We start from the raw sequence: 19,971 nt of genomic DNA, 5'->3' as shown, positions 1-19,971 counted from the left end.
TAAAAGGATAACAGATCAGGACTAAGTGAAGTTTATCCTGGTAATACAAAGTATGTTCAACATTCAAAATTAATTAGTATAATTCACATCAATAGACTGTAGAAGAAAAATCATATAACCATCTTAACAGATAAAAGCATTTCACAAAATTCATATGAATTTATGATAAAAACCTAGTAACCCAGAAACAAAAAGGGAATCAACTCTACCTGATAAAGTATATCTATAAAAAACCTACAACTAATACCAATATTGGTGGAAGACTGAATGTTTTCCCCTAAGACTAGGAAAGAGGCAAGGATATTTGCTCTTGCCATTTCTATTCAACATCAAACAGGAGGGCTTAGTTGGTGCAATTAGGTAAGAAAAAGTAATAAAAGGCATAGAAACTGGGGAGAAATAAAACTGTTCCTACTTACAGTAGACATGATTTTCTATATTCCAAAAAAATCTACACAAAAGGTACCCGAATAAGAGTTTTAGTAAGGTTGAAGGTCACAAGGTCAAATCAGTTGCATTTCTATATATTAGAAAAGAAATTGGAAAATTTCTATTTCTTAAAAGTTCCATTTATAACATTATCAAAATCCATGAAATTTTTAGGTAAAAATCTAAAAAAAAAAAAAAAATTCAATATTTGACATGCTGAAAATTATAGAACACTGACAGAATACAGAATTGAAATCTTAGCAATATTGAACCTTCTCATACAGGAACACAATATATCTCTCCATTTTATTTAGGTTTTTGACTTGTCAGTATTCTAAGTCAAAAACCTAAATAAAATGGAGAGATATATTGTGTTCCTGTATGAGAAGATTCAATATTGCTAAGATTTCAATTCTCTCTATCTCAATTTAAATTGCGTGGGGTAATTTACCAGTGTCCATTCTTTAATGGGGTCTGGACTGTGAGGCTATAAAAATCACCCTACAAGAAATATTAAGGTATGCTCTTCAAGATGAAATAAAAGGGCATTAGATGATAACTGGAATCTACACAAAGAAATAAAGGGTACCAGCAAATGTAGCAACATGTAAGTACAACACACAGCTATTTTTGCTTGTAACTCTGTTACCTATAAATCAAAAATACACATTAAAAGAAAGATTAAGGGAATTAAAACAGTTCACAAAAAATATGTATTTAATACAAAGGAAGGCAGTAATGGAGAAACAGAGGAACAATAAAGCATATAAAACATTAAAAAATAATAAAGTGGCAGATGTAAATCCTACCTTATGGGTAATTATGTTAAATATAAAGGGATTAAACACTCCAACTACAAAACACTGCTAGGCAGAAGGAATTTTTTAAAAAAAAAACAACTATGCGCTGTTCGTAAGAGACACAATTTAGATTCAAAGCCACAAATGGGTTGGAAATAAAAGGATGGAAAAAGATATACAATGTAAATAGTAACCTGAAAAGAAATGGTGTGGCTATACCAACATTAGACAAAGTAGACGTTAAAACAAAAATCTGTGCGGTAAAGGACATTATACATTTAAAAAGGGACCAATCCATTAAGAAGATAACATTTCTAATTAACACATGTCTAACAGAGCCCCAATGAAGCAAAAACAATAAAGCAAAAATTGACAGAACTGAAAGGAGAAACAACAATTCAACAGTAACAAAGACTTCAATAATAGAACAGTTAGAAGATCAATGAAAAAACAATTGATGACTTCAACACTATAAAGCAACTGAACCTAACACATCTTTAGAACTCCTCCAGAAAACAGAATACACATTTTCCCCAAGTGTGTATGATGCATTCTCTATGATATACCAACATGTTACAACTATAAAAAAGCTCAATAAATTTGAAAGGACTGAAATTACACAAAGTATGTTTTTCAACCATAATGAAATAAAATTAAATCAATAAAAGAAGGAAATTTGGGAAATTCACACATATGGGAATTTCAACAACATATTTCTAAATAATCAACTGGGAATGAAAAAATTACAAAGGAAATTAAAGAATATTTTGAGACAAATGAAAATGAAAACATTACAAACAAAATGTATGGTATGCAGTTAAAGTGGTGCTTAGAGGGATATCTTTAGCTGTACAAACATATTTAAAAAAGGAAAAATATCTCATATCAATAACCTAACATCATATACAAAAATTAACTTTTAGTGAGTTAAAGACCTAAATATAAGATCAGATACTGGAAAACTCTTAGAGAAAAACAAAGGCAGAATACTATTTGACATAAATAGCAGTAATATCTTTTTCAATCCATCTTATAGAATGAAAGTGAAAAGTGAAAGTGAAGTTGCTCAGTCGTGTCCGACTCTCTGCGACCCCATGGACTGTAGCCTACCAGGCTCCTCCGTCCATGGGATTTTCCAGGCAAGAATACTGGAGTGGGTTGCCATTTCCTTCTCCAGGAGATCTTCCGGATCCAGGGTTTGAACCCAGGTCTTGCACATTGTAGGCAGACACTTTACTGTCTGAGCCACCATGGAAGTCTAGAGTAATTGAAGCTAATTATCCTCCAATGAAAATAAATTAAAAAAACAAAAATAGACAAATGGGACCTAATTAAACTCAAAACCTTTTGCATAGCAAAGGAAACCATAAACAGAAAGAAAAGAACTCAGAGAATGGGAGAAAATATTTGCAAACAATGCAGCTAACAAGGGATTAGTCCTCAAAATTTACAAATAGCTCACGTGGCTCAATATCAAAAGAACAATCTAATCAAAAAATGGGCAGAAAACCTAAACAGACATTTCTTCAAAGAACACATTCAGATGGCTAAAGGGCACATGAAAAAATGCTCAACATGGCTAATAATTAGAGAAATGCAAATCAAAAATGAGATATCATCTCATACCAGTCAGAATGACCACCATCAAAGTCTACAAACAATAAAGGCTGGAGAGAGTGTGGAGGAAAGGGGACCCTCCTACACTACTGGTAGTGATGTAAATTGGTATAGCCACTATGAAGAATATCAGTTTAGTTCAGTTGCTCAGTCGTGTCTCTTTGTGACCCCATGGACTGCAGCACGCCAGGCCTCCATGCCCATCACCAACTCCCAGAGTTTACACAAACTCATGTCCATTGAGTCGGTGATGCCATCCAACCATCTCATCCTCTGTCATCCCCTTCTCCTCCCGCCTTCAATCTTTCCAAGCATCAGGGTCTTTTCAAATGAGTCTGCTCTTCGCATCAGGTGGCCAAAGTATTGGAGTTTCAGCTTCAACATCAGTCCTTCCAGTGAATATTCAGGACTGATTTCCTCCAGGATGGACTGGGTGGATCTCCTTGCAGTCCAAGGGACTCTCAAGAGTCTTCTCCAACACCACAGTTCAAAAGCATCAATAATTCGGCACTCAGCTTTCTTTACAGTCCATCTCTAACATCCATACAATACTACTGGAAAAACCATAGCCTTGACTAGACAGACCTTTGTTGGCAATGTAATGTCTCTGCTTTTTAATATGCTGCGTAGGTTGGTCATAGCTTTTCTTCCAAGGAGCAACTGTCTTTTAATTTCATGGCTGCAGTCACCATCTACAGTGATTTTGGAGCCCCCCAAAATAAAGTTCTCACTGTTTCCATTGTTTCCTCATAGATTTTGCAATGAAGTGATGGCACCAGATGCCATGATCTTAGTTTACTGAATGTTGAGCTGTAAGCCAACTTTTTCACTCTCGTCTTTCACTTTTATCAAAAGGCTCTTTAGTTCTTGCTTTCTGCCATAAGGGTGGTGTCATCTGCATATCTGAAGTTATTGATAATTCTACTGGAAATCTTGATTCCAGCTTGTGCTTCATCTAGCCTAGCATTTTGCATGATGCACTCTGCATGTAAGTTATATAAGCAGGGTGACAATATACAGCCTTGAAGTATTCCTTTCCTGGTTAGGAACCAGTCCATTGTTCCATGTTTAGTACTAACTGTTGCTTCTTGACCTTCACACAGATTTCTCAGGAGGCAGATCAGGTGGTCTCGTATTCCCATTTCTTGAAGAATTTTCCAGTTTGTTGTGATCCACACAGTCAAAGGCATTAGTGTAGTTAGTAAAGCAGAAGTAGATGTTTTTCTGGAACTCTCTTGCTTTTTTGATGATCCAACTAATGTTGGCAATCTGATCTCTGGTGCCTCTGCCTTTTCTAAATCCAGCTTGAACATATGGAAGTTCACGGTTTACGTACTGTTAAAGCCAGGCTTGGAGAATTTTGAGCATTACTTTGCTAGTGTGTGAGATGAGTGCAACTGTGCGGTAGTTTGAGCATTCTTTGGCATTGCCTTTCTTTGGGATTCATCATGGGGACTGGAATACAAAAGAAGTCAAGATATACCTGGAGTAACAGGCAAGTTTGGCCTTGGAGTACAAAAGGAAGCAGGGCAAAAGGTAACAATATTCTGCCAAGAGAATGTACTGGCCATAGCAAGCACCCTTTTTCAACAAAAGAGACCACTTCACACATGGACATCATCAAATAGTCAATACCAAAATCAGATTGATTACACTCTTTGTAGCCAAAGATGGAGTTGAAGTTGTATACAGTGTGCAAAAAGAAGACCTGGAGCTGACTATGGCTCTGATGATCAGCTCCTCATTGCAAAATTCAGGCTTAAACTAAAGAAAGCAGGGAAAACCAGTAGACCAGCCAGGAATGACTTAAATCTCTTATGAATATATAGCAGAGGTGATGAATACATTCAAAGGATTAGATCTAGTAAACGGAGTACCTGAAGAACTATGGACAGAGGTCCGAAATATTGTACAGGAGGCAGCAAACAAAACCATCCCAAAGAAAAAAAATGCAAAAAGGCAAAGTGGTTGTCTGAGGAGGATTTGGTATAATGCAGCATGTAGCATAAGCTCTCTTGGAGGAGGTCGCCATTAGCTCCACCACAGAACTGCTGAGCAGATGACCCACAAAATGCAGAACAATTACACCAAGGAAATTCTTGTACTGTTAAGAAAGTTCTAGGACCCACAGCAGATTTCCCAACCTGGGGATCCGGCAAAGGGACTGAGAACCCCCGGGAAATTTGACTTTGGTGGCCAGTGGGAGACTGAACCAGACTTGCCAGTGAGGGTCCAGGAGTCTCTGGTGGAGGCACTGGTCCAGTTTTGCCTGAGGGCAAATAACAGGGAGGGAACACAGCCACATCCATCAACAAAAAATTGGATTAAAGATTTACTGAGCATGATCCCACTCACCAGAACAAGATCCACTTTCCCCCCCAGTCAGTCTCCCCCATCCAGAAGCTTCCATAAGCCTCTTACCCTTATTCATCAGAGGGCAGATAGAATGAAAACCACAATCACAGAAAACTAATGAAACTTAAATTGAAGGAAGTGGGAAAAACCACTAGACCATTCAGGTATGACCTAAATCAAATCCCTTATGATTATACAGTGGAAGTGAGAAACAGATTTAGGGGACTAGATCTGATAGACAGAGTGCCTGATCAACTATGGACAGAGATTCGTGACATTATACAGTAGACAGGGAGCAAGACCATCCCCAAGAAAAAGAAATGCAAAAAAGCAAAATGGCTGTCTGAGGAGGCCATATAAAAAGCTGAGAAAAGAAGAGAAGTGAAAAGCAAAGGAGTAAAGATATACCATTTGAATGCAGAGTTCCAAAGAATAGCAAGGGGAGGTAAGAAAGTTTTCCTCAGTGATCAGTACAAAGAAATAGAAGAAAATAATAGAAAAGGAAAGACTAGAGATCTCTTCAAGAAAATTAGAGATACCAAGGGAACATTTCATGCAAACATGGGCTCAATAAAGGACAGAAATGGTATGGACCTAACAGAAGCAGAAGACATTAAGAAGAGGTGGCAAGAATACACAGAAGAACTATACAAAAAACATCTTCATGACCCAGATAATCACGATGGTGTGATCACTCAGCTAGAGCCAGACATCCTGGAATGCAAAGTCAAGTGGGTCTTAGGAAGCATCACTATGAACAAAGCAAGTGGAGGTGATGGAATTCCAGCTGAGCTATTTCAAATCCTAAAAGATGATGCTGTGAGAGTGCTGCACTCAATATGCCAGCAACTTCGGAAAACTCAGCAGTGGCCATGGGACTGGAAAAGGTCACTTTTCATTCCAATCCCAAAGAAAGGCAATGCCAAAGAATGTTCAAACTACAGCACAATTGCACTCATCTCACACGTTAACAAAGTAATGCTCAAAATTCTCCAAGCCAGGCTTCAGCAATACGTGGACTGTGAACTTCCAGATGTTCAAGCTGGTTTTAGAAAAGGCAGAGGAACCAGAGATCAAATTGTCAACACCCGTTGGATCACCAAAAAAGCAAGAGAGTTCCAGAAAAACATCTATTTCTGCTTTCTTGCCTACGCCAATGCCTTTGACTGTGTGGATTACAACAAACTGGAAAATTCTTCAAGAGATGGGGATATATCAAACCACCTGACCTGCCTCTTGAGAAATCTGTATGCAGGTCAGGAAGCAACAGTTAGAACTGGACATGGAACAACAGACTGGTTCCAAATAGGAAAAGGAGTACGTCAAAGCTGTATATTATCACCCTGCTTACTTAACTTATATGCAGAGTACATCAAGAGAATCGCTGGGCTGGATGAAGCACAAGCTGGAATCAAGATTGCCAGGAGAAATATCAATAACCTCAGATATGCAGATGACACCACCCTTATGGCAGAAAGTGAAGAAGAACTAAAGAACCTCTTGATGAAAGTGAAAGAGGAGAGTGAAAAAGTTGGCTTACAGCTCAACATTCAGTAAACTAAGATCATGGCATCCAGCCCCATCACTTCATGGCAAATAGATGGGGAAACAATGAAAACAGTGACAGACTTTATTTTTCTGGGCTCCAAAATCACTGTAGATGGTGACTTCAGCCATGAAATTAAAAAGACACTTCCTCCTTGGAAGGAAAGTTATGACCAACCTACGCAGCATATTAAAAAGCAGAGACATTACTTTGCCCACAAGGGCCTTCTAGTCATGGCTATGGTTTTTTCAATAGTCATATATGGATATGAGAGATGGACTGTAAAGAAAGCTGAGCACCAAAGAATTGATACTTTTGAACTGTGGTGTTGGAGAAGACTCTTGAGAGTCCCTTGGACTGCAAGGAGATCCAAACAGTCCATCCTAAAGGAGATCAGTCCTGGGTGTTCATTGGAAGGACTGATGCTGAAGCTGAAACTCCAATACTTTGGCCACCTGATGCGAAGAGCTGACTCATTTGGAAAGACCCTGATGCTGGGAAAGATCGAGGGCAGGTGGAGAAGGGGATGACAGAGGATGAGATGGTTGGATGGCATCACTGACTCAATGGACAAGTGTTTGAGTAGACTCTGGGAGTTGGTGATGGACAGGGAGGGCTGGCGTGCTGCAGTCCATGGGGTTGCTAAGAGCTGGACATAACTGAGCAACTAAACTGAACTGAAATGAACCAAACTGATCACATGGATCACAGCCTTGTCTAACTCAAAGAAACTACGAGCCATGACGTGGAGGGCCACCCGAGACAGACAGGTCATGGCGGAGAGGTCTGACAGAATGTGGTCCACTGGAGAAAGGAATGGCAAACTACTTCAGTATTCTTGCCTTGAGAACCCCATGAACAGTATGAAAAGGGAAAAAGATAGGACACTGCAAGATGAACTCCCCAGGTTGGTAGGTGCCCAATATGCTACTGGAGAAAAATAGCTTCAGAAAGAATGAAGAGAAGAAGACAAAGTGAAAAGAACGCCCAGCTGTGGATGTGATGAGTGACAGAAGTAAAGTCTGATGCTGTGAAGAACAATATTGCATAGGAACCTAGAATGTTAAGTCCACAAATCAAGGTAAAGTAGAAGTGGTCAAACAGGAGACAGCAAGAGTGAACATCAACATTTTAGCAATCAGTGAACTAAAATGGACCTGAATGGCGAATTTAATTCAAAGACCATTATATCTACTACTGTGGGCAAGAATTTCTTAGAAGAAATGGAGTAGCTCTCATAGTCAACAAAAGAGTCCAAAATGCAGTACTTGGGTGCAATCTTAAAAATGACAGAATGATCTCTGTGCATTTCCAAGGAAAGCCATTCAATATCACAGTAATCCCAGTTGATGCCCCAAGCACTAATGCGGAGAAGCTGAAGTTGAATGGTTCTATGAAGACCTATCAGATCAGATCAGATCAGTCGCTCAGTTGTGTCCGACTCTTTGCAACCCCATGAATTGCAGCACGCCAGGCCTCTTACCTGAAACCTGTAATTGGGCCAAGAAGCAATAGCTAGAACCCTATATGGAACAACTGACTTGTTCAGGATTGAGAAACGAATACAACAAAGCTATTTATTGTCACCCTGTCTATTTAACTTATATACGGAGCACATCATATATAAGTTATGACAGGCTGGATGAGTTACAAGCGGGAATCAAGGTTGCTGGGAGAAATATCAACAACCTCAGATATGTGGATGATACCACTCTAATGACAGAAAGTGAAGGAAAACTAATGAGCCTCTTGATTAGGGTGAAGGAGGAGAGTGAAAAAGCTGGCTTGAACTGTGGTGCTGGAAAAGACTCTTGAAGAGTCCCTTTGGACATCAAGGAGATCAAACCAGTCAATCTTAAAGGAAATCAACCCTGAATATTCTTTGGAAGGACTGATGCTGAAGCTCTAATACTTTGGCCACCTGATGCCAACAGCTGACTCATTGGAAAATACTCTAATACTGGGAAAGATTGAAGGCAGAAGGAGAATAGGACCACAGAGGATGAGATGGTTGGATGGCATCACCGATTCAATGGACATGAACTTGGGCAATCTCCAGGAAATGGTGAGAGACAGGGAAGCCTGGCGTGCTGCAGGCCATGGAGTTGTGAAGAGTTGGACACAACTTGCTGGCTGAACAACAGCAAACAAGCAAGTATAATATCTTTCAGCCCCATGAACATATACTTAGTCTACATTAAGACAAATGAAATCAGACAAACAAAATAATAATGTTATGTTGTAATCATAAATAGCCATTCATCACAGCCTGAAATATTTACTAGAATTTTAAAGCAAAAAGTATTAATTAATTAACAGTATCCACCAGTTTTCCAAATTTTAAAAAGCATACTGAGGCCACATTGACACCAGCAAAATCCCAGCCACTGGAAGTCAGCTTTATTTAAAGACCTTTTGGGTGGACTGTTTTCGAATCACTGGACATGAGTGAGTAAACCACAGAAGGTATTGCCAGCTTGGTGAACTGTCTTGGAGCTCCAGTACAGAATTTAGCTTTTTTTCTCTCTGTAGTTCTTAAACTAAAAGTTCACATAGATAGGTCTTCCCTGGTGGCTCAGTGGTCAAGAATCCACCTGCCAATGTGGGAGACACAGGTTCAGTCTCCAATATGTGAAGATCCCACATACTGCAGAGCAACTAAGCCCGTGTTCCACAACTACTGAACCTGTGCTGTAGAGCTCGGGAACCATACCTACCGAAGCCTGTGTGCCCAGAGCCTGTGCTCTGCAGTAAGAGAAGCCACTGCAATGGAAGCCCATGCACCCAGCTAGAGAGTAGCCTCCACTCAACCACAACTTGAGAAAAGCCTGCACAGCAACGAAGACCCAGCATGGCCAAAGATAAATAAAAATTAGTTTTTTAAAAAGTTTACATATATGGTAGATAACATGAATACTATTTAGTTGAGCCAGAAGCCGAACAGTCAAGGCTTGATGACTGTATCTGACACCTGTTGCTAGTTTTATTGAGTAGGGCGGCCTAATAGTCCCTGGTGCTCCAGATATACTCCAGATGACAACGCTACATAATCCCTACTCTCTTTAAATTCTGAAATGCAAATAGGAATGTTTTAAAGTTGTTTGGTCTTTTTTTTTGCTCTATTTCGATAAGGATTGTATTCATTTCTCTGGCCATTCTACCTTAATAGAACCTAGAAAGAGGTATCTCACAAAACTGCAAGAACTAATAAGCCTAAATTAGCTTTATTTAATTTTTTAAGAAAAGCACTGTCAGCAATCATCCCTCTGCTTCCCACAGGCCCATGAGCTCAGTCTTGGGAGTCTTCCTAGCTAAACTGCTTGGTGAACACTAGGGTCAGAGGCAGTGATGACTCACTGGCAAACACAAGATGCTCAACAAGCAAACCTTTCCCAGAAGCAGCCTTATGCTGAAGTGACTGAAGTGCTCTGAGGGCATCCAGCTTCGTAGCTTCTCTACTCCCCCTACATTTTGCTATTCAACAATATAACCTGTCTCCTCACTAAGATAAGCTGATACAGCAGGCAGCAGTACAGAAGGAAATAAAACATAATGACACAAAAAGAAAGAAAACGTGCAATACCTTGTTTTTAGCTAATTCTTTTTCCAAGTTGCATTTTTCTTCTGCTACTTCTTTCTCTGTTTTATTAACCTGCCCAAGAAGCGAGGGGAAAAAGGAAACCAGTCTTTTAAAAACAGTTGACAGGCTCTACTATAGCAGACACACCCTGCATGTGAGTTAATACCTACACTGCAGAGATAGCACATCCTCTCAGAAAAGGGGCCACTCAGGGAGTCTCTGAGGCAGAGCAGACTTCACAAATAGCCCTGAAATTAGAAAGACACGTCTGCATGTCAGACTCTGCTGGCTCCTTCCTAACTAGGAAGACAGGGCTGTTTTCCCTTACACTGTTTCTGCTACACTGTCCCACTCCCACTGGGCAAAATTGATTTTTAAAATCTGACCCCTTAACTAACATGAGGATGTGTGAATGGTTAGTTAACTTTCACTAATGCTATGTAAGGGTACTATTTGGCACAGACTACTCACATGGCTAAAAGACATAGATTACCCACCCAAAGACTTCTTTCATGGGTAACTCAGACAAACTCCATCTGGGTTGTATTTCTTTTCTTGTCTTTTGCACTTAAAATACAATTTTAAAACAAGACCACCGCCCACAACCAGGAAGTAACAAACCTGCCTCCACACACCTCTTTCTGAAGTCTGTCTTTCTCCTCTAGCAGAGACTTCTTCTCTTGCGTTGATGCTTCCAGGTCACCTCGCAATCTTGCAATAGTGGATTCTAGCAGCTCTTTCTGGACTGTTGCCCTCTTCTCAGCCTCTTGTGCTTTCTGGATACATTGGTTATGCTCAAGGATTAAATGGTCCCTGCAGGAAGAGAACAAGGAGATATGAAAGCTAAATGAGAGCTCTTCTTTATGACTAAATGTTCTTACAGAACGTATCTCCTGCCTGAGAGCAATTACCAAAATGTTCTAACAAAATTAGTTCCGTGAAAGCAGTGTCTTTATTTTTGTGGCTGGCCCAGCAAATGCAGAATCAAAACTTTTGCATTAAAGATATGAAATACAAGTGCAAAAGCAAAAAATGCAAAAGTTGCCTACAATTTACTTACAGATGCACTTGGAGTTGTGTTTTTTCATTCTGAACAGTCTGTAGCTCACTTGTGATACTGGCATGGGCTGCATCCAGCAGTAAGTTTTGTTCTTGAAATGTCTGTGTCATCATTTTCTGCTCCTCCTGTTAGAAGTAATATTAAAAGCTGAGATGCCAGAAGTCACTTGATAGGATATTATTCTAAATAACTAATCAAAGCTACTGATACTTACAAAAGTAAAATCTAATTTATATAAATAAAACCTCTTTTTGAAAGAATTTATCTTAATGTCCAGCTTTCTCTTTGTCCCTACCCTGACTTGACCACAATTTTATCACTTTACAGCTCTTCTCGCCAACAATCAAGGTGCATCATTTACCTAGCTTGCTGCAAAATTTTATGACTCCTAACATGAACAAATGTTCAGATATAGAACTATATTAGGTATATTTTGGTAATTTAAAATTTCAACATGGTACTATACTTTAAAAAGTAAGACAATATCAATGTATATAAAGTAAAAAAATTCTTCCACCTCTAACTCCTCCACACCTCTTCCAAATAATTCCACTCTCCAAGGACAATCATGTTTCACAGTTTAAATTCTTTTGACAGTATCTGAAACTGTGCTCAGATACTGTGAGAGCAGAAGTCTGTAACTGTTTTGCACAATTAATTTTTCTCTGGCTTACCATTTTTATGCATACTCCCTCTATCCACAATTTATAAAGCTTTTGTAAATATAGTACATGCTAAGAATTACTTTTGTAAACATACTTTAAAATACATTGTTTTGAACAATATTGATTACAAGGCAAATCCTCACACCTTCATACTTGATAAAACGGGATCTCACTTGTGTCATATTCCAAGGTTTTAAAATGTTTATTAAAGTGTTATGTATATAAGTCACATTATTCAGTCTACTAAGTGGTAAATTTCATGAAAGTAGGGATTTGTCTTGTTCACTACCATAATTCTATCCAGATCTAGTATCATAACAATACTTACATGGGGTAAACACACAATGTTTGAAATAATGAAAAATATTTATTGAGTATCTGTTAGATGCAAAATACGCTTAGACTAGAGATCTCTTTAAGAAAATTAGAGACACCAAGGGAACATTTCATGCAAACATGGGCACAATTAAGGACAGAAATGGTATGGAACTAACAGAAGCAGAAGATACTAAGAAGAGGTGGCAAAAATACACAGAAGAACTATACAAAAAGGATCTTCATGACCTAGATAGCCACGATGGTGTGATCACTCACCTAGAGCCAGAAATCCTGGAATGCAAAGTCAAGTGGGTCTTAGGAAGTATCACTACAAACAAAGCTAGTGCAAGTAATGGAATTCCAGTTGAGCTATTTCAAATCCTAAAAGATGATGCTGTGAAAGGGCTGCACTCAATATGCCAGCAAATTTGGAAAACTCAGCAGTGGCCATGGGACTGGAAAAGGTCAGTTTTCATTCCAATCCCAAAGAAAGGCAATGCCAAAGAACGCTCAAACTACCACACAATTGTACTCATCTCACACGCTACTAAAGTAATGCTGAAAATCCTCCAAGCCAGGCTTCAACAGTACATGAACCGTGAACTTCCAGATGTTCAAGCTGGTTTTAGAAAAGGCAGAGGAACCAGAGATCAAATTGCCAACAACTGCTGGATCATGGAAAAAGCAAGAGAGTTCCAGAAAAACATCTACTTCTGCCTTTATTGACTACACCAAAGCCTTTAACTGTGTGGATCACAACAAATGGTGGAAAATTCTGAAAGAGATGGGAATACCAGACCACCTGACCTGCCTCCTGAGAAATCTGTGTGAAAGTCAAGAAGCAACAGTTAGAACTGGACATGGAACAACAGACTGGTTCCAACTGGGAAAGGAATATGTCAAGGTTGTATACTGTCACCCTGCTTATTTATACACCCTGCAGAGTATATCACATGAAATGCTTGCCTGGATGAAGCACAAGTGGGAATCAAGATTGCCGTGAGAAATGTCAATAACCTCAGAGACACCACCCTTACGGCAGAAAGCGAAGAACTAAAGAGCCTCTTGATGAAAGCGAAAGAGGAGAGTGGAAAAAGACGGCTTAAAACTCAATATTCAGAAGACTAAGATCATGGCATTCGGTCCCATGACTTCACCGCAAATACATGTGGAAACAGTGAGTTTATTTTTGGGGGCTCCAAAAATCACTGCAGATGGTGACTGCAGCCATGAAATTAAAAGATGCTTGCTCCTTGGAAGGAAAGTTATGACCAACCTAAGCAGCAATAGTAAAAAGCAGAGACATTACATTGCCGACAAAGGTCCATCTAGTCAAAGCTATGTTTTTTCCAGTGGTCATGTATGGATGTGAGAGTTGGACTATATAGAGAGCTGAGCACCGAAAGAATTGATGCTTTTGAACTGTGGTGTTCGAGAAGACTCTTGAGAGTCCCTTGGACTGCAAGGAGATCCAACCAGTCAATCTTAAAGGAAATCAGTCCTGAATATTCATTGGAAGCCCTGATGCTGAAACTTCACTACTTTGGCCACCTGATGTGAAGAGCAGACTCATTTGAAAAGACCCTGATGCCGGGAAAGATTGAAGGTGGGAGGAGAAGGGGACAACAGAGGATGAGATGGTTGGATGGCATCACCAACTCAATGGACATGAGTTTGAATAAGCTCCAGGAGTTGGTGATGGACAGGGACGCCTGGTGTGCTGCATGGGGTCACAAAGAGTTGGATATGACTGAGCGACTGAACTGAACTGAGCATGGCCCTGCTCACCAGAGCAAGACGCAGTCCCTCCTATCATCAAGCTTAACAAGCCTCTTAGCCTCCTCCATCAGAGGGCAGACTGAAGAAGCAAGAAGAACCACAAGCCCACATCAGGTAGAACAAAATTCGTATTACAGAAAGTTAATCAGGATGAAAAGCAGAAAGTTCCGTTCCAGATGAAGGGACAAGATAAAATGGCAGAAAAAACAAATAAATAAAATGGAGATAGGCAACCTTCCAGAAAAACAATTGAGAACAATGATAGTGATGATGATCTAGGATATCAGGAAAACAATGGAGAAGATGCAAGAAATGTTCAGTAAAGACCTAAAAGAACTAAAGAACAGACAAACAGAGATGAAAACATACTAGACGGAATCAATAGCAGAATAACAGGCAGAAGAATGGATAAATGACTTGGAGGATAGAATGGTGGAAATCAGTGCTGCAGAACACAATATAGAAAAAAGAATGAAAAAAAAAAAAAAAAAGGAAGACAGCCTAAGAGACCTCTGGGACAACATAAAATGCTGTCTATCACCAACAGAGAGAGAAAAGACATGAGAAAATACTTGAAGCAAAAACAGCTAAAATCTTTCCTAACATGTGAAAGGAAATAGTCAATCAAGTCCAGGAAGCACAGAGAGTCCCCATCAGGATAAACACAGGGAGGAACATACCAAGACACATAGTAATCAAACTGACAAAAATTTAAGACAAAGATAAAATATTAGAAATAACAAGGGAAAAACAACAAACAACATACAAGGGAACACCCATCAAATTATCAGCTGATTTCTCAACAGGAACCCTACAAGCCAGAAAGGAATGCCACAATATGTTTAAAGTCATGAAAAGGAAGAATGTACAACCAAGGATACTCCACCCAGCAAGACTCTCAGATTTGATGGAGAAACCAAAAGCTTTCCAGACAAGCAAACGTTAAGAGAATTCAGCGCTACCAAGCTAGCTTTACAACACATGCTAAAGGAACTTCTCCAGGCAGGAAACACAAGACAAGGAAAAGATCTACAGAAAATAAGCCCCAAACAATTGAGAAAATAGTAACAGGATCATACACATAGATAATTACCTTCAATGTAAATTGATTAAATGCACTAACCAAAGGACACTGGGTGGAAGAAAACATGTGCACATAACCCTGCTTGACTCCCCCAAATTGTATGTAATTATTTTATATTGTTAGGTTAATCATGATTCCATTATGGCTTGCAATTGTTATTACATTTTTTATCTGGCTATTGATTACGGAACTAATAAGCATCTTTTACTATTGTGAAAAAAATAAAAATAAATACCTGCAGAATGGCTTGGTGGTCAGCAATGATTCTGGTATTTTCCATTTTAACAGTCTGAAGCATGCTGCTCAATTCTGAACACTTTCTGGTCAGCTGGTCATTCAAAATCTAAGACAACATATATAGGAAATCACAGATCTCTCCAATAAATAATTCTTTTTACTTACACATCATTATTTTTAACAATTACATAGTATTTCATAGTATTATTTCACCATATATGTGAACTTTATTTAACCCAATGGATATTTAATTATAAAATACTTTCAAATATTTGGAATCACCATCCTAAATAATTCTAAATTAAAATTTGTTGATTTGGTAGAACAACTGAAGCATTTGGCAGTTTACCAGTCTTTTGTTCTTTTGCATTTTGCATGCTGGTCAATCAGAGCAAGATATGTACAGAATGGTATTTACAATGTAGATGCATGGTCAATGTTATACAAATCCATTCCCAAAATTGGATGATGAGTTTTTAGAACTGTTTAGCTGATAACACAAAATAGCTAAGCTCCTTCATCACCAATTACAGTATTCAAAAAAGCAAAATACAGATGACTGTACCATTTCACAGGATTAATCTTCCAAAATGAAACAGAAGTCTTTTGTGCAACATATCTATTAAACATGTAGTTGGTTTATAATTCTTTTTCCTTTTGGTATTTTTAAATTTGTATTCCTATGGAAAATATCTATCTTAATTCTCAGTTATTTTTGAAAACTATATTTGGTAAGGATCTTATGTTTTAATATACAAGTTCTTTAAGGACTGGGCAAATAACTCTGAAGAATTAATAGAAAAAACCTTCAAAAATTAGTAACAAGAAAGGAGAGCCAGATGAAAGACTATGTGGACAGCATCATAAGTAGTGTGTATAGCAAAGTAGATAGAAATACATTAAGGAACATTTTAAAGTTATAACCAGACATACAAACTATTCATTGAGGAACACTTGAGAGGTGAGACAGAGGAGAACTGTTGCTCTTTGAAAAGAAATAACTAATATTCTTTAGAGTTAGATTGCTGGGCTCAAATTCCAACTGTGTCACATATTAGTTATATTATTAAACCTCTCTGTATTTCACCTTTCTTACCTTTAAAATGAGAAAAAAGTTTCTGTAGTAGTGCTATTGAGAGAACTACAATTTGTTAGTAACATAGTGTACAGTATGGGTTGGGTAAATCTTAACCATCATTTATAGTAAGAGTAGTAATAGAGAGCTGGAGCATAAAGAAGGCTAAGCACCTAAGAATTGATGGTTTTAAACTGTGGTTCTGAAGAAGACTCTTGACAGTCCCTTGGACAGCAAGATCAAACCAGTCAATCCTAAAGGAAACCAGCCCTGAATAGTCACTGGAAGGACTGATGCTGAGGCTGAAGCTCCAATATTGTGGCCACCTGGTGGAAAGAGCCCACTCATTGGAAACGACCCTGATGCTGGGAAAGATTGAGGGCAGGAGAAAAAGGGGATGCCAGAGGATGAGATGGTTGAATGGCATCACTGACTCAACGGACATGAGTTTGAGCAAGTTTACAGGAGATAGTGAAGGACAGGGAAGCCTGGGGTGCTGCAGTCCATGGGGTCACAAAGAGTCAGAGATGACTTTGTGACTGAACTCATTAGTAGTTACTGTTAACACTTTTACGAAAGGACACATTTTGTATTTTCTTTATCATAAAGAGCATAGCAACACTATGATCCTAACACTGAAACATCAAATTGTACTAACAAAAAGTTCTTTCAACTGATCAACACTATTTCATTGAGCCCTATGAGAAATAACACGGTTTCCTGTATAGGTGGTGACTCCTCTCTATACACATGCATATACACAAAACATTAGCTGAATTTGGGGACCACCATTCCACATTAAATGATTTCATACACCTCCAATATCAGCAATTATTTATTAGGTTCTTACTGTGCTTTGACAAAGAAGACACAAAGAAAGAATAAGACATAGCCCTTGGCACTGAACTGCTTAGAAGTTCAACGGGGGAAATAAAAGGTATATATTTAATGAGTAAATTAGCACACAAAGTATAGACTAGTGAATGACGTAACAGTGTATCTCAGATACCTATGTATCACAGGAATTTAGAGATGGGAATTGGAGTTAATCTGATGATGCTTCATAAATGAAACAAATCTTAAGGAAATAAAAATTTTAGATGATGGCAATGGTATGAATTTATGTAACCAGGATTATTCTTGGTTACTTAATTGAACAAAATTACCATCTAAACATTAGAGAAATGGGAAGATTTACCTGTGCTTTTTCTGATGCTTCATGAAGAGATACTATTTCAGACCTCAAATATGCATTTCCTTCATGTTCCTTATTGAAAGACATCTGTATATTCTATAGGGAAAAAAAAATTTCTCATTTTCTATGTTTAAGAGTTATTACATATACCTCTATCAAAATACCCGTTCTGTACTGTGGCCAGTACCAGTTCAAGTTCTAATGATACACATAGAAAAGGACTTTTTTAAGATTTTGGTATCTTCAACTCCCAAATGTCTATTTATAAGTTATCAAAAATATTTATTAAAAATATTTTCATACTGGGATTCCAATTAGAAAGAATTTGCTTAGAAATCTGAATTAAAGAAAACAAACCTTGGTATTTACCTAGTATTCATATGTCAAGAAAACTACACTAAGATGAAATATTTGTTAATTACATATACATTTCTTCCAAGTAGCAGTAACATCTTATTATTTCAAAGAAACAGATGCAAGGATCTTTTCAAATTGTAAGTAGGGGAAGATATTTTCATCAAGGAATACCTGTGGAGCAGAAGAAAGTGCCTTCATTCTGTGAAAAAAGTGTTCCCTTTCAGATGAGGGAAGGTGACAGGGATGTGAGTTGTGGGATGGTCTACCTAACCAGTACTTAAGTCTAATGGGGATGAACAAAGTCTAAGTCCTCTTCCTTCACTTTTCTAGTTTTCCAGAAGAAGCATCAAGTAAACATCATATAACATCTACACCATGAGACTGATTTAGAAATGTTTTAAGATATAAAGGTAGTAACATTTATTTCTATCTTTTTTATTTTATTGTAGTAGAATACACATAACAAGATTTATCATTTTAACCACTTTTAAAATCTTTTTAATGAAATGTCTTTTTTAAATTGAAGTATAGTTGATTTAACAATATTGTTAGTTTTAGTGATTCAGTTATATATAAATGTTATATATTTATTCAGTTATATATAAATGTTATATATTCAGTTATATAAAAATGTTAATATATATTAACATTCTATATTATATATTAATGGTTAATTATAAATGGTTAATTATATATATAATTCTATATATAACATTGATACTATATATTATATAATGTTAATATATATAATATATACATAATATATATATGTTTATATTATATACACGCATATTATATAGTAATATATGTATATATAATGTATATATATTATGTATACAATAATATATACATATATAATAAGAATATATATAATAATATACACATTCTTTTTCAGATTTTCCCTTATGGGGGAAGGGTGGGGAGGGATAAATTAGGAGGTTGGGATTAACATAAAATAACAATCAAAAATGACCTACTATATACATAGCACAGGGAACTATACTCATTTTTACCATTTTTAAGTGTACAGTTCACTTAAAAATATTTACGTATCAAGTTTGTTTAGTTCAGCAGTATTAAGTACATACATTCATGATACTGAGCAGCCATCAACAAAAATAGTTAATATTTCTTACATATTATTAAAAAAACTTCATTACAGTTCATTGACAATAGGTATAAAATGCAAATACATCTTATTTTTGCCAATTTACCTTTTTTCAAATTCTAATAATCTGCATGAAATAATTTATTTAATAATATCCAGTTGATAACAGTTCTGGATATAAACTCATATACACTGAAACTTTTAATAAAGATTTTAGAAGAATCAGAAGGACTATAAACCAACATGAATGAGGAAATATTACTTAGTGAAGAGATGAAAGAAAACCTCTGTACTCTAAAGCTCTAAATTTACCTTATTTTCTTCAACCAACTTGGAAATGATGTCGTCTCTAGAAACTAAAGACAAAAAGTTCACATAACTAAGATGTTAATAACTTACAACTATATTGAGATAACATGGTATTTTTTCGCCTGAGAAATTTTCATTTTTTAAAAAAGATTTTTAGTCTGTATTTTGCAGAAATAAGCAGAACGCCCGTATTTCTATCATGTTTTTATAGACTTGAAACTAAATCATGGAAAACTAGTCCACAGTCATATGCAATGGTAAATGAGGCCACATTTTGCTCAATACACAGATAATGACAAGTTTCTGAGGGATTTCAAGCCGGCGAGGCAAACGATCAAAAGCTGTTTTGTTAGATTACTCTGACGAAGACTCCATAAAAACAGGGAGATCAGTTTAGTAGCTGTTGCAGTAACCGAAGTGTAAAACAATGAAAGCTGCTCTAAAGTAATGACAATGG

The 19,971-nt window shown here is 37.3% G+C and overlaps 1 protein-coding gene across 3 annotated transcripts in view; it reads right to left on the bottom strand.

The window, feature by feature from the left end:
* Positions 1–19,971, bottom strand: part of CCDC150 (coiled-coil domain containing 150) — a 91,472-nt gene that overhangs the window by 48,015 nt on the left and 23,486 nt on the right. For all 3 annotated transcript variants that reach the window (XM_070769695.1, XM_070769690.1, XM_019974289.2), the window contains 6 exons: positions 19,518–19,561; positions 17,744–17,836; positions 15,469–15,576; positions 11,388–11,512; positions 10,963–11,140; positions 10,331–10,399 (listed from right to left, as the gene is read on the bottom strand). In XM_070769695.1, coding sequence (XP_070625796.1) covers positions 10,331–10,399; positions 10,963–11,140; positions 11,388–11,512; positions 15,469–15,576; positions 17,744–17,836; positions 19,518–19,561 — 617 coding nt within the window. The remainder of the gene's footprint in view (positions 1–10,330; positions 10,400–10,962; positions 11,141–11,387; positions 11,513–15,468; positions 15,577–17,743; positions 17,837–19,517; positions 19,562–19,971) is intronic.

The sequence above is a fragment of the Bos indicus genome, chromosome 2, assembly GCF_029378745.1.
Source record: "Bos indicus isolate NIAB-ARS_2022 breed Sahiwal x Tharparkar chromosome 2, NIAB-ARS_B.indTharparkar_mat_pri_1.0, whole genome shotgun sequence".
Classification (NCBI taxonomy): Eukaryota; Metazoa; Chordata; class Mammalia; order Artiodactyla; family Bovidae; genus Bos; species Bos indicus.
This window is presented reverse-complemented; position numbering and strand designations above follow the sequence as displayed.